General features: G+C 34.8%; 1 protein-coding gene across 1 annotated transcript; it reads right to left on the reverse strand.

Annotated features, from left to right (window-relative positions):
* Positions 1-5,107: 5,107 nt before the first annotated feature.
* On the reverse strand, positions 5,108-16,044 carry ppp1r16a (protein phosphatase 1, regulatory subunit 16A). Its single transcript, XM_016239958.1, has 10 exons — positions 15,571-16,044; positions 14,984-15,054; positions 14,431-14,576; positions 14,167-14,270; positions 12,735-12,859; positions 12,528-12,653; positions 10,816-10,891; positions 10,614-10,743; positions 9,482-9,644; positions 5,108-6,015 (listed from the first exon to the last, which is right to left on the reverse strand). The coding sequence occupies exons 1-10, from the start codon at positions 15,815-15,817 to the stop codon at positions 5,527-5,529; spliced, it is 1,677 nt and encodes a 558-aa protein (XP_016095444.1). The 5' UTR covers positions 15,818-16,044; the 3' UTR covers positions 5,108-5,526.
* Positions 16,045-16,552: the final 508 nt, after the last annotated feature.

Genomic DNA, 16,552 nt, shown 5'->3' on the forward strand with positions numbered 1-16,552 from the left:
ATCTAATTTCCAGTGGTTTGTAATGAACATCTCATCAACATCAATTAGCACTGTGTGGTAGGGAGAAGAAAAAAACCCCTGAAAAGTGTAACAGTAGTTTTCGTCACAACTTGCTTGATGATTTGTTATATTACAATGAACAGACTGCCAGCAAATCAAAGCTTGTTTTGAAAAATGTTTCGGTCACTGATGTTTCAGAAGAGAATTTCTCAGAATGTGTCGGCTGTGAACGACGAAATTCATGCCAACAGCAACAGAGCAGAACAATGTTTATTTGATGTATTATTGTCTGTATGCAAAGGTCTAAATGTATTTGTAACACAAAAAACAAATGTACTAGACACAACTTTTGTCATAATTTGTCAAATTTCACAAATACAAGTATCTACTGTGTATCAATATATGTAGTTATAAAACTTCAAGAGTAGCAATGTTTTATTGTATATTTGTGTATAACAACTGCCATAAAAACTTAAGGATTCCTGGAGAAATGTCTTCCGGGGCGTGAGACTGTGTGTAAATATTGTAATGGCTCACCTGAAGCTTAAAACTAACTGAATGAAGGAGAGGTAGACACATCATTGATTTTGTCCTCTCAATTGCCAATGCCATATAAAATAGATTCTACTCAGCATGCGTGAGTGAAATGTTGAAAACAACTAATTTCTGTTCTTTTTCTCAGAGGCGAGATGCAATGTAATTCTTTTTTTAATCTTAGAAAAAAAAACAAAAAAACACTGGGAATGTTGACAGGACACTTGCAAGTTAAGCTTAAATAAAGACTTGAACATTTCTTGCATTGTTTTCAATAAACTATTTTAAGTATGTGGAAAAAGACACCTTTCTTTAGTCCCACTCAGCTCTTCATTTATTGACCGTTACTGATGAGCCAATCACTGAAGACTTATGATAATTAGTGGGACGGTCTCCTGAATAAGGGGAGGAGAATTCAATTAGCCAATCATCCAGAGATAGTAAAAGTGAGAGAGAAAACATGAACACAGCAATCCATGTCCATGGACAAAGCATCCATCCCATCTATCCATTTTCCGCTGACTTGGTCCTGGATGTGTGACGTTTGCTAACAAGTGGCATTAAATGGCATCACACCAAACAGGAAAACTCATCTACTCAACTAGTCTGCTTTTACAGCCTCATTGTGTAATCATGCTCTTAGACAAACTTTCAGGGAAAATGTTTTTAAATAAGGACCGAAAAGTGTTGTCGGAAGCTTTATGTTTGTGACATTGAAGTAATGTGATGTGGTGTAGGTGCTGACTGTAATTAGGCTTTAAAACTTATAAAGGTTGTGTTCACTGTGTTCACATGATGAACAAAAACCTGTAAGAATCATGAACCTCTGTTGGTCACAGAACTTATTTTGTACAATAATCCAAAAGCCAATGGAAAAAAATCCATTGTTTTTTTGTCGAGGGAACCAGGGTGATGCGTTCTGGGCTAGCCTACAAAAATACATAATCCCTGAAGTGCTCTATTGTGGGAATGTTTTAATAGATATATCATAGTATTTCATATGGGGACACAACAAATTCACCTGCAATCATGATGTTTACAAGATGACACACAAATCAAGTGTGCACGTTTGTAGTCAGTAAAATGCTTTGACACGACTTTGCTGGATCTGTCTGCCACAAAGGAATCGACTCACTGTTGCTGGGGGTGTAACTGAAAGAACAAGATCCTCACACTCAGTATTAACATACTAGTAGCCGAGAAGTTTACCTGATAAACATCCACCAACGTCACTCCTGAAAGGATGTTTAGAAACATTGTGTTGGCCGGCCAATGAGTCAAGCCACTGACCTCCAGCACTCAGGAAGGATTTGTCTCAGCTAAAGAATTCAGTTATATAAGCAATATCACCACACCATCAACTTTGTACAAGAACACTTGGAACGGTTCAGTAATGTTGGTACAGTTTCACAGGATCTGATAAAGACAAATCTTCTAGTTTGAAGGTTTACGACTTCTACCTCTTTTTTTTTTTTGATAAAACAAATATGCAGAAATTTGACAAGCTGACAAATTTCATCATGTTCAGGCTGGAGAGGAATCATTTCTAAAGAACTGAATTATGACAATTTCAGTATGCAAGTGCATTTTATTCAAACCTGGTTAATCTCTCAATATATTTACAGACATCAGTGTTACATTTAACAGAGGAAGTAGATGACATAGATAGAAATGTACAAAACGGATGTCCAAAAAACAAGGAATTTTACATTTAAGGCATTTCGCAATGTGAAAAGTGCTGTCCAGTAGTAAACACTGCAGGTCAAGATGAAATATTTGCACGTGTTTCATGGTAGAGTTCAGATTACACACAGTGATATTTCAAATTCAAATATACAAAAAATGCTCAAATAAATAACCCTGAAAAAGTGTTTATCAATTTATACTAAATATAGATTTAAGCATCCAAATGGGCCATTGCACCTAGAAATTACTCAGCTCAGTTTCTGTAGTGTCATGCTACTGTCACATTCTGGAATATCAATTTCATACCGTTTTCTAGAATATAAAGTCGCTTATAGGAAATTCCCAAATGATCAGGATATTTGATAAATGTGAAATGTTTGAAATTCATAAAGCTCATGTAATATCAATAATGTCATTTAGCATCTGCTTTTCATTGAGTCTACACATCCTAACATATCTAGAACAACATCACACAAACTGTTTACAAAGTTCATTAAATCAATCATAAAAAAAGATCAATAAAAGCATTTATACAGACCATTTGAAACAAAAAGAGACTCCAGTGGGTAAAGTTATGCATATGCATGTAAGACAACGAGTGGATGTTGCTAAATTATTTACACAAAAATATTAGAATTAAGTTAATCTTCTTGTAAATAAAGCAACACTACAGTATTAAACCTAAGCCTCAAAGTGATAAAGCTTAAGATATTTTTGAAAGTCATCCATCGATTTCTGCCAATCATTACAAAAATTGTGTTTCCATCACTCATTCGATTTAAATCTCACTGAATATTGAGCACAACCTGCACGATCATAAGAAAAAAATATAAAACTAACTAAATAGCTTAACCAGTGACTTACACCATAACTTAAAATAAACTGTTAGCATCCTGTGGTCCTTGTACTTTTGTGTCCATTCATTTTTCCTTTTTATAAACAAGAAATGAAATACAGAAGAGCTTTAATGCAGATACAAGCTCATTTTTGAAAATCATAGAAATTATAAATACTTTAAATTCTAGCATGCTTTACAGTTAATATACAAGTGCAAAAAAAAAAAGGGTCAGTACAGGTGAACTGTAGCCTACTGCTTTAATCGAGAAACGTTTGGCGTCAATACACTGACTCATAAGGCATTTATATTTTTATTTTAGGCTGCTATAGTTTCTCAAAATATCTTGATTATTTTGCATGCCTGAAATCATGTATAATACATTAATTACGCATATATTTCTTTGCAATTAATTAGATGTTTCTGTAGCAGGAGCAACAATATTTTATTTTATTTTTATATATATATATATATATATATATATATATTTTTTTTTTTTATTTTTTTTTATTTATATAAATAAAAGCATTAAAATGTATTCATATATTTATTTATCTGACCATTTCTAAAAAAAATTCTACACAATCTCAAAATCTATAAAATAAAGATGCATATCTGTCCTTTGGAAATAATTTTTTTTACTTGTCATGGTTAAAAAAGGAAAAAGGAATAGACGGAATAATGGAGCAATGGTGTAAGGTTTGAATTGGATCCTGGCAGCAATTTAGTCAGTTGCTATGTGTATCTTCAGATCATTTGTTTTTGTCTTCAAAATGGAAAAATGTATAAACCATTCATCACATTTTCGACCATCATGAAACAAAAAATATTATCTCATACTTTTTCATCACACTTTGTTCCAATCGAAAATACACTAAATCCAAACAAATAAAAGTTTTGTGGTCTGCATACTTTGTCCATTTTATTGGAAAAATTAGAATTAAAAAAAAGAAAATTCAGCTGGATTCTTTTTCTTTCTGGTCCATTGGTAAAAAAAAATAATTAAAAATTAGTTTCAAAAAATGAATGAAAATGAAGTGAACATGAACTTTACGTGGACTGGAGAGTAACAGAATGCGTGAAATGTACATTTTACAATTTGAAATGTGTATTATGCAAAGTTATTTGCTTTTATTAAACTATAAAAGTGCATTATGTTCTTCTGTAATCTTTGATAATCAACAGCTGCTTCATTAAATAATTAAAATGATGTGATCTGAGGAGCGTTTCAGATATAAGACAGTGTTAGATATAATCCAGGAGTATTCTGATTACAATAATTAGTCTAACTGAATGCTACAAATGACATTTTGGAATATATCTTAGCCCTGTAAATGATTAAAGAAGTCATAATCCAGCTACTAATTCGCTGTCCAATATGCAAGTAAAATATTAGAGCTGTAAAGTCATATTTTTTTTAGACGAACAAGCAAAAAACTAAAAAAATCAGCTTGAATTCTTATTTTCCGTTTTAAAACAAAACAATTTTTTTTTTTATTGTTTGAATTTGTGATTTTCTACACCCAATTGCCAGAACGTATTCAGACCAAAAAGTATTTAAATTAATTTTTCATTTTGGTTTTATTGTATCTAATTAATGCAGTGCAACAAAGTGTGATGAACAAAAATAAAAATGTGAGAGAAAAAAAACAAAAAGCAATGCTGATTTTATGTTCATGAGAAGGTTCGAAGAAAAAACATTATAAACAAATAACAAATTATAAACATAAACTAATTATTTTTTTACATTAAAATGAGCTTAAGTTCAATCTCAAAGGCAATAAACAAAGAGACAGATGCTGGGATACGAGGGTGTTGAAAGCAGTAATTATGATCAACTGGTGCAACCAGATGTGAATGAAGAACTAGATCAAGTGTGCTAGTTGTAAGATTGCAGCAGAACTGTTAACGACATGCAATTTTATTTTGATCAGTGCAATTCAAATGTGCTTTTTTGTGCTCAGTATACTTTTATATATATATATCTATAAAACTTTTATATATATATATATATATATATATCTATAAAAGTTGTAAAGATTGCTGAAAGTTTTGTCAAGTAAAGTGCTCAGTGTCAGTTTTTTTCTCTCCATGTATTGAACAACTGAATCAATACTTTGAAACTTTAATGACCATACCAACTAATTAAAATAAAATGATGAGCTTAAAAGATTGAAATACTGCAATAATGCAATTAATCCATGAAATTATCTAAATGTAGGCGGTCTTCTTTTTTTCTGATTTCTTGTGTTATACATTCAGAAAGGTATGTAAACCCATCAAAATTCTGGTGCTATTATTCATATTAGTGTTGAAAACGTCAGCTCACTCAGTCTATGTGCCATTGTGAGAGAAAGTGTGACTTGGACATAAAACTCATTTCCACGTACCTGCCTTATAATTCTAGTTTGTCCACGTCGTACACAAGAACTGCACAATCATATGAAACCAAACATGTTCGTCCGCTGCTTCTACATGAGTCCACAGCATGGCTCTTTCGTATTAGTTGTGTCCTCTTCTGGTGCTCTCAGCTTCAGTAGAGGTGGATCTCCACTAGCTTGGGTAAAGTACACCTCACTGGGGGACACATCCTGTTGTACTGATTCAGGGGGCTCCAGCGGCCCCTGGGGTCCTTCAGGAATGACCTCATCTTGAGGGTCTGCTGACAGAGGTAAAGCAGGTGCTGGATGTTTCTGCAGTTTAGCTGCTGCTCTCTGTCGTTTGAGATCTGCGAGCGTGTGGTGAGATCTTTCTCTGCTCATGTCGTCCCCGCCAGCAGCAGCAGCTGAAGCTGGAGTGAGCTGATAGGAGGCGCTGCGATCCATGAGACCCCCTCCTTGGAGTTCTCCTGGAAGTGAGGAAGAAAATAAAGCTGTGCTGCCATTCCCCAAAACTTGAGCTCCATTTTCCACCTCGCCGACCTCTAATGGAGGAACAGGGATTGCATTAGAGCCGGACACCTAAACCAAAGGAGGGACAAGTACAAGAAAATTCACCAAGGATGGTCACATCTGTATATATAAGACACAAACACATGACTGACGCTCTCAACAAAAAAAGATCAGTTTGGGCTTTACATGATCATTGTACTCTTCGCAAAATCATTTAACTCAATATAGCCATAAGCAGCAATTTTCAGCAGTTGGAAAATGGAAAATATTACAAAAACTGACCGTGTAAATTAAAAAAGATGCTTTTGATCCAGTGTATACTGTACAGTTGTATTTCTGGTTAAATTTGCATTTTTGGTTGTATTTCTCCCAACACACTGTTCGCATAGGGTTTTTCTTTAGTTATACCACTCTCTAGCAATGGAAATTTATGAAATTTGACATTCCTCAGAATGTCCTAGTGAAGTTTGGACATTGTGTTCATAAGATATAAGCTAATTAGCCATTATGGGCAACATGCACTAATATTTGGGCTCACATTTGCTAGTGGACTGGAGAGTAACAGAATGCGTGAAATGTACATTTTACAATTTGAAATGTGTATTATGCAAAGTTATTTGCTTTTATTAAACTATAAAAGTGCATTATGTTCTTCTGTAATCTTTGATAATCAACAGCTGCTTCATTAAATAATTAAAATGATGTGATCTGAGGAGCGTTTCAGATATAAGACAGTGTTAGATATAATCCAGGAGTATTCTGATTACAATAATTAGTCTAACTGAATGCTACAAATGACATTTTGGAATATATCTTAGCCCTGTAAATGATTAAAGAAGTCATAATCCAGCTACTAATTCGCTGTCCAATATGCAAGTAAAATATTAGAGCTGTAAAGTCATATTTTTTTTAGACGAACAAGCAAAAAACTAAAAAAAATCAGCTTGAATTCTTATTTTCCGTTTTAAAACAAAACTATTTTTTTTTTTAATTGTTTGAATTTGTGATTTTCTACACCCAATTGCCAGAAGGTATTCAGACCGAAAAGTATTTAAATTAATTTTTCATTTTGGTTTTATTGTATCTAATTAATGCAGTGCAACACAGTGTGATGAACAAAAATAAAAATGTGAGAGAAAAAAAACAAAAAGCAATGCTGATTTTATGTTCATGAGAAGGTTCGAAGAAAAAACATTATAAACAAATAACAAATTATAAACATAAACTAATTATTTTTTTACATTAAAATGAGCTTAAGTTCAATCTCAAAGGCAATAAACAAAGAGACAGATGCTGGGATACGAGGGTGTTGAAAGCAGTAATTATGATCAACTGGTGCAACCAGATGTGAATGAAGAACTAGATCAAGTGTGCTAGTTGTAAGATTGCAGCAGAACTGTTAACGACATGCAATTTTATTTTGATCAGTGCAATTCAAATGTGCTTTTTTGTGCTCAGTATACTTTTATATATATATATCTATAAAACTTTTATATATATATATATATATATATATCTATAAAAGTTGTAAAGATTGCTGAAAGTTTTGTCAAGTAAAGTGCTCAGTGTCAGTTTTTTTCTCTCCATGTATTGAACAACTGAATCAATACTTTGAAACTTTAATGACCATACCAACTAATTAAATTGGTGACGTGGCAAAGGGATCTCATTATAATATTACAGCCCCTTAATCTGTAAGTTTACACCCACGGCGCCGTCATTTTGATTTCGCAAGCAACAACGGTGTACCAGCTCTAATGCCATGGCGAAAGTTTGAGCAAAACAAGCTAACTGTTCTGTCTTTGGCTGCACAGATGAGCACAGAACACTGTTTATAGAGTCCCAACCTCATTGGGACTCATGGATTTATTGATTTATTTAATGTATATTGCTGCTGCCACACAGATCTAAAATAAACATTCACAGACATAACCGACTGTTTTTGTAACTCGTGTGTTTTTAACAAACTTGTGTGTGAATGAGAACTTAGTTTAGTACTCGCATGCTGTGAAAGCCGCTTTCTGTCCGTGTGCTTCGGATGTGTGCACTCAGAAAACCGTATATCAGAAGTTTAAACTCATATGTTTCAGCATGATAAACATGATAATCAGAACCAAAACAGATGTTTTTAGCAGGAACGAGCTGTAATGGAGGCAGCTCTATTCTGGAAAAGGGGGCGGGGAGCAGCAGCTCATTTGCATTTAAAGAGACAGGCCCAAAAAACAGCGTGTTTCTGCTTCCACTCGAAATAGGCATTTTCAAAATGATATTATAAATGATCTGTGGAGTATTTTGAGCTGAAACTTCACAGACACATTCTGGGGACACCAGAGACTTATATTACATATTGTAAAAAGGGGCATAATATGTCTCCTTGAAATGAATCAAAACTCTTTTGATAAGCTTTTGTTGGAAGCATGTCTACATAATACAAAACAACCCTCATGTAAATCAGGCAAACAGCCAAAGATAAATTCAAGTTAATAAAAATTAAAGGTTACACTTTACTTGAAGGGGTGTGCATAAGACTGACATGACACCTTCATAATCATGACATGACACCTACATAATCAAGACATGGCACATGTCATGAATATGAAGGCTTTTATGCATGTTTATGACAACTGTCATTAAGTGTCATTCGCTCAGTTATGTAATTTTTAATGCAAAGATGACATTGTTTGAGATGTCTTTGTTATGGTCTATGGTTAGGGGTAAGGGTAGGGGTAGGGTTAGGTTAGGGTTAGGTCAAATAATGTCATATTTGCATTAAAAATGACATAACTGAACGAATGACACTTAATGACAGTTGTCATAAACATGCATAAAAGCCTTCATATTCATGACGTGTCATGTCAGTCTTATGCACACCCCTTCAAGTAAAGTGTTACCAAATTAAGAAATGGATATATATGATCATGGGATATCTATCAATGGGATACCAAAAAAAAAAAAAAAATTCTAGTCCGTAGAAGGATTTGGAGTTGTTAGCAAAAATAAATGTAATTATTATAGAGCCACCTAGTGTTGGGTAGATGTGTCTACGTATGCGAGTTTTGGGTGGCATAATATGGGAGAGTTCCAAGTTCCGAGGCTCACATTTTTAGGGCAGAAATACAAGGAAGAAAAAGAGCAGAACAAACACAATAAACCCTTCCATCACTTTTTTTTTTACTATAATATCCCTACTCATAATAGAAAAGCTGAGTTTATTCATTTATTTAAATCTTTTCTTAAGACCAATTTTTTTAGGATAGCCTTTACTTGCTTTTAATCTTTTTATATGCATGGTTACGTTTGTTTTAATGTTCCTCTGTTTTGTGTGTAAGCACCTTGAGATATTTGCTATAAAGTTGTTTTATAAAATGAAACGTATTATTATTACTATTATTATTCTGCTGCTTGGTGTCACTGGTGGTGCAGAACATACACACCACAGCTTTAATGCAAGATTTTTAAAAAGGGAAAATATGTAATTTGTATTTCCAATCTGTCATATTTCAGAAGGTTTCAAACACTGAATGGAATTTCTCACCAATGCAGCATGCAGGTTCAGTTCAGCATCAGTCTGTCTGTCTTCATCATCATCCAGGGCATCTGTCTGTCTTCCTCTCTCCTGCCACACTTTGGCTTCCTTCTGATGCTCTCTGCGATACAGACTGCTGCGCTCATTCACACTGGTGCGCCTCACTACTTTACTGTAAACACAAACCACACAAAGAAGAGGGTTATTTGATATTAACACAGTTAATTGTATATTAAGATCACAATTACCATGATTAACACAATTATCCACCCAGAAAAAAATGTCAATTACAGCAGCCCAGTGTAAACGTTACTGCAAGTGAGCAAAGCACTGATCTCTAGCATTGTATTTTTGACCAAACATATTTCAACATATTCACAATGTTGTCAAAAAAAAAAGTTTTGTGAGTGTTTCATAACAGATGGGTCAGTGGTGTTATGTACATGGGTCAAAGATGAGATGTCCCATAAAAAACCCTCCCAAAAATAAAATTAAACAGGACACATAATAAACTATGGGGGAAAAAAATAAATACATTTAAAGCTGTATTAAACTTTTACTGTTTTGATGCTTGAAAAACCTTTTTTTGTCTTTGACCCACATATTGGCATCAGATGCTCAAAGCAAATAAAACAACCACACTGACAGAGGAACTGTTCACTCGTGTGGTCACCTTCAGATTGCTAAGTTTCGATAGATTTGACATTTTTATATTTCTCATGTATTCTGGTGTGTATAGTCATTCTGAATAGATCTGTATTGTAGCTATTCGCAGTCAAGTCATGGCAGCATATATAGTAGTCTTTCGTCATCTTTTCCATCTCCACTTACTTTTATAAAAAAAAAAAGTATTTTTTTTCCCTCATAGTTTGTGCTGTTGCACAGTATACATACTTTTTCAATTCTGAGAATTAAAAAGTACTTTTTAACAATGGAAAATCATTTTCTGGAATATTTTCATGTGTGCTTTGTGCCATGCATTACATGCTTCAAACTACACCTCATAACAATTACAAAAAACGATTAATTATTTTCTGTAGCAACAACTTCTTATTAAACCAGAATATATTAGACTTAATTTTTAATACAACTAATCACAAGATGCGAAGTGTGGCGTTGCAATCTCTTCATCAGCACTCACCCTCTGCTGCCCGTGCTGGACACTCGTCTCTGCAGTGTGTTTTTGTGTTTGTCCTGACCCTTCATGATGGCATCGTGTTTGTGTTTCAGCTCCATCATTTTGGCCCGCACCTCCTCATCAGTGCACACATCTACAAAATAACAAAGTATTGTGAAGCCTCCAGTCAAGTCACTCCTGATCAAACCTTTGGAATGTGTCATACCCAGAGGCGTCTCATCCAGCTCAGACTTGGCGTTTAAATTTGCACCATTAGCTACCAGCAGCTCCACCATCTGGATCTAAGAGTGAAGAAAGACACAATCACTGAAGAATCAACATTAATTCTGATATTAAAGTTAATATGTTTTTGCCAACTTTATGAATTAAAGTCCATTACATGTTTACTATTACTAAGTATACCATTTATTACTTACTAAATAGGAAGGTGGGGCAGAACACAAATAAATAAATAATTAATAAGAGCTTTTCCTTCTCTCATTCTATTTTATTAAACAAAAAACTATAAAATTCGGACGAGAAGTGTTTATTTCTAAGGGGCATACCCTAATGGCATACTCGTCCATTTTCCAAGATAAAAAAAACAGTAGGATGGAAAAAATTGTTAATTTCTGAGATTTATATTTAATGTGTTATAACCGAATATATACTCAAAGGAATTTACACAGCATTTGTTTTTTTCACCTCCTGAAGTAGCTATGTGAGTGTTTTTTACCTAGCATTACAGTATAAGGTATGTATATATCCATCTGTACAACATACATCATCAATGTAACACATTTTATGTCAAAGAGCAGCTCAGGAACACCATCAATGAAGGTGGCTGCTAATGTGCTGCACAAAAATATAAGTTTGGCCAAAGTCTGTATAATAAGTGTAATTGTAAAGTAAAGGTATTTCAAGCACACAAGCCACATGAAACTAACTTTCTAAAAGCACTTCATATAAATTGCTTCCATGCCTTGTAACTTTTTACTGCTATAGCTTGTTCTGTGGTCTTCACCATCATTCAAATATTTTACGAAGAAACAGTCTACAATATAACTTAATACTCCCTATGCAACTGTGCTTTCAATGAAACAATGGAAGTTGTGACCAATTTGATATTTATGATATTTTGATAAAAGATTACAAAGTTAATCAAATGTACAACAATACCAGTAACATGCATTAAAGGCACAATATGTAAGATTTTTTTTATTAAAATATCCAAAAACCACTAGAACAGTGTTATATATTTAGCTGACTTGTGTACTTACATTATCCCAAATGTTTCGAAGAATGTTTAAATCCAGAGAAATAAGCAATTTTAATGGACTGTGTCTATAGTATCATTTTGTCGCCTGCCAATGACGTCATAACCCCTCGATTTCCATTTTTGCTTTGTAGAAAACATGGAAACACCAAAGACGCTTTAATATGTTATGCGTTTTATTAGACAGGTGGCGACCGCACAGAGTAGCATTATAACAGAGCTTTCAAATGTATCTAGAATGATAAAACAGCGCTGCTTTACCCCACATACTCACGACCGGAAGGAGCGGAAGCGGTCGACTGTGGCATAATAAAAGCTCCGCTGCCTTCGAGCCGTGTGTCACGCTCGTACAGTGGCCTCATTTCGCTTCGACGGCTTTCAGCCTCACCCTGCTTCTTACTACGATGTTAATAAATCATTAGCTCATCCATGAACATGATTTCTGCCCGAGTCTCGTCGGATTGCATCGGCTGTGGGAATAAAGACGACAACTCCCATGATTCCACACTCAGTCACGCCATCACCAAACTACGCCTTTGTCTCTTTGTTTATTTTAAATACGCGCCCTCTAGCGGCGAAAACTTACACATTGTGCCTTTAAGAAAATAAATGTGATCAATTTTGTTTTCATGCACTAAACCTTCATGTGTCTCAATAATCACCTGTCCCCAGCAGGCAGCAGCATGAAGCGGCGTCCACCCGTCAGCATCCCTGTCGTTAGGAGATATTCTGTGCTCCAGCAACAGCTCCCCAACTGACACGTATCCATTAGCAGCTGCTATATGCAGCTACACAGAGAACACACAAGATCTTCAGCTTTTGTAACATTCTAAATGATCGTCCTGTCTACCTGCACTGCTGAGTCTTACCAGAGTGGCCCCCTGCTCGTCCTTCACATTCAGATCAGCTCCGCTCGCAACCAGCTCTTGAAGGTCAGACAATACTGCTCTCTCCTTGGCTCCGCGACATTCATCAATTCTCTCCTGGGTAATCCCTAAATACAAACATATGGATAATAGCAAGTGTTTGTGCTGTCTTCTAACAGAGCTGAAGACTTGTGTGAGCTGTTTAGAGAAGCACGGTTTAAATGTACTGCAAACTGCAACAACTAATCTATAAAAATGGTTTAAAACTGCTACTAAAACAGTTGACATAGAAAGTCGTCATTTAGCTGGTTATGTTCTCTTATACTTGCAAGAAGCATGTGTTATACAGTACATTTAGATTTCATTTAAAATCTGTAATATATTGGGACCATAAGGATACATTTTTCAAATAAGTAACCCATTACAAAAACAACTTTTGTTGTGTCAAACTACTCATTTCCTGTGTAGATTTGTATATATTTCTGGTAACACTTTACAATAAGGTTCATTAGTTAACATTAGTTAACTACTTTAATTAACATGAACTAACAATGAACAATACTTCTACAGCATTTATTCATCTTAGTTAATGTTAATTTCAACATTTACTAATGCATTATTAAAATCAAAAGTTGTGCTTGTTAACAATAGTTAATGCACTATGAATTACCATGAACTAACAATGAACAACTGTATTTTCATTAACTAACATTAACAAAGATTAATAAATACTGTAATAAATCTATTGTTCTTTGTTTGTTCATGTTAGTTAATACATTAACTAATGGTACCTTATTGTAAAGTGCTACCATATTAATTTTTTTCTATTTGTATATACATTTTGTATATATTTCTAGCATATATTTCTCATAAAATGAACCTAACATTTGTAATACAGTCTCACTGATTCAGTCATTTTTAATTCATTAGATAGTAGCTTAATGTTAAAGGGTTTAATGTCAAATTAAAAATATTTTTTTTGTTGGCCAGAGAAACATCTGAATTATTGGTTTTCGTACTAGCTCAAAAATTTCTTCTCAATGCATCTCTGTTTTTATAGCTTACCATAACTTCTGGTACACAATGAAACTGATAAGTAGACAACAACAACAAACAAAATAATAACAATAAAAAAGGTATTTTAAAAGAAAACAAATGCAAAGTTGTTCTTCAGGGATCGCAATGATTTTAGATAGGTTGCAACATGAAAAAGTGAGAAGCCCTGCTCTAGAGAAATACTCTACTGTACTAACATGCTCTTTAAAAGCAAATATAACACAAAAGAATCGTATGAATTACTGTCCATAAAAGAACGAGTTACTGTTTGTCAAGAGCAGTGAAATAATGTATCTTTTAAAAGTAATGCTCCTCAACACTGAGCATAAGAGTGCTCAACGATTTAGCTCAATATTAGGTATATTAAAGCAACCCTCACCCTGCTCTGCCATGATCATCTCTATGAGCTCTAGCGTAGCCTCGTCTTCACACAGATCATACGGCATGTTTCCATCTGCATTCACCGCCAACAGATCTGCACCCCTGAACACATGAACTCAGACAGTCTGTATCACAGGGAACACACTATTTATACAGTAATAGAAGTTTATATATAGGTTGTATATACTTATACAAGAATAAAAGTTTTGTATTACAGAGCAGTAAGATCAGCACAATAAATGAATTATAAATTGAGACTCACGCTTCTATCAGCAGCTGGACGAGGTCAGTGTGCCCACAGGTGGCTGCCGCATGTAGTGGGGTCCACAGTTCACTGTCACACGCATTCACGTTTGCGCCCGCGTCCAGAAGACAGCGTGCTATATCCAAAAAATCATCTATGCAGCTCTGCAAAGAAACTCAATGGTTATCTGAACTACTGTCTGTGGAGAACATGATTCGAGAGTAGGGATGTGACAAGATGTTCAACTAATTGAAAGGTCATCCAACAACTAACTAATTGACTAGTGTAGTGGTCTACTAATATATCGCCATTTGGCCTTTTTTGTCAGCATTTTTTTAGTCGTTTTTCTGTGTGACTGGTAAGTGTTGGAAGACTTTTATTTAGACAGTGACTTTTAAAAAAATAATCTCATGTAAGTCTATTGAGGACTACACTTCAGAGACTGAACATTATGATTTTGTGTATTTATGTTTATGTTTACAAGTTGAAACAATATAAAATGAGCTGTTGTTCTTGTTGTGTTGCAGCCTGTGTGTGTGTGTGTGTGTTGTTTTTGTTGATGAGCATGTACCTGATGAAGTGCAGTGAGCCCGTCCTCGTTGAACAAGTCTGGACTGACTCCATTATTGAGCAACTCTCGTACTGCCAACAGACACAAATGCTCTTAGGTCACCAAAACTACAAACTATTAACATTTTGGACAATTTATAACATTATTGGCACTACAATTTATTTTGACATTTTTTAGCCTACCAGTCAACCTCTGTTAAAAACCCCATAGGATTTTATTTTCTAATTGTTTTTATTTTTGTTAAAGTATGTATTCTTGATTTCCACAGTAAAAAGGCATAAGGTAACATGTGCAAACACGGTGTAAGCATGTGCTTACATTTGCATTTGCATTTGCATGAAAGTCTTGGAGGTAGAGTAACAAAAAAACTATGTTTCGAGTAAGAGACGAGTATACAATTGTCATGAAAAACTAAATTATAACTGCTTTCAATGTCACATTAAAAGTGGATAAATATCTAGCATGATTTATCTTGGATTATTTTTTACATTTCAAAAACCTGACGTTTTAACAGGGGTGTGTGGAATTTCTATAGTTATTACAATTAGTGAAACAGATGTGCAATATTGCTAGTCTCTTACTCTTACCCTCCTCTATGTCATTCCTGGCTGCAGCTTCCAGTAACGTCACACTGGTGCTGAAGGTCACCCTTCTGCTTTTCTTCACCCCATCTCCCTTGTGGTTGCCCTTTTGACTACGGGCACTGTCCTTCTCCATCTGAGCCCAGCCTTTCAGCTGCTGTGCCCGTCTCTTCTGCGCATGCTTCAGGCGCTCAGTGGCTGAGAGACGGCCGATAGTTGCCATCTCTGTTAGCAGCTCAGCATGCTCTGTCATATCTTTCAAGTCAAGACTGTCAACTCCTTCACAATCCCTTCTGACTGTGGCTTCTGCTGTCTCCTATCATAGGCATTTGACTCTCTTACACTTGCAGTTCTGACATCCAAATGTCTGATGAGAGCAGCAAACAAACGCGAGATCCAATGGGATAATGTAGAGATGCAGATGAAAGCCAATGACGGGTCACATTCTTAATAACTTTTCCTATATGGACCAAGAGGACAGGTTCTGCAAAGAAAGAGTGCAAAGTTCTCATGTCTTGCTTTTTCAGTGAAATTAGGCACCAAAAATACAGAATGAAAAATGGATAAATATTCTATTTGAATCACGTGTTATAGATAAAATTATACAGTTTGAATGACAAATATTAAAACACTCTACAGAGGTGGAGCTCTGGGATGCTGGGTAGAACAAACCTCAGAGAGTTATAACCAACAGATCTGAATGATTTATATAAGAGTTTGTGTGAAACAGACAACAGACAACTCTCTGAAACAGAGTTTACAACACATTTCCAAGTAATACTTCGAAGTAATTGAACATAATTTGTTGAAAACAGATTTTGGAAACACTGCCTCAGGTCACGATGTACTCAATTAAATAGAAATCAAATTGACCTTCACCATTTGGGTCAAATGTTGTGTTTGAGAAAAAAATCTAAACGGTTTAAGTTCCAGTCTTCAATGAACACAGAAAGCTCATTATGCAAGAATATTACAAGGCTCATTTCAA

The sequence above is a fragment of the Sinocyclocheilus grahami genome, unplaced genomic scaffold (assembly GCF_001515645.1).
Source record: "Sinocyclocheilus grahami isolate Dianchi unplaced genomic scaffold, SAMN03320097.WGS_v1.1 scaffold578.1, whole genome shotgun sequence".
NCBI lineage: Eukaryota > Metazoa > Chordata > Actinopteri > Cypriniformes > Cyprinidae > Sinocyclocheilus > Sinocyclocheilus grahami.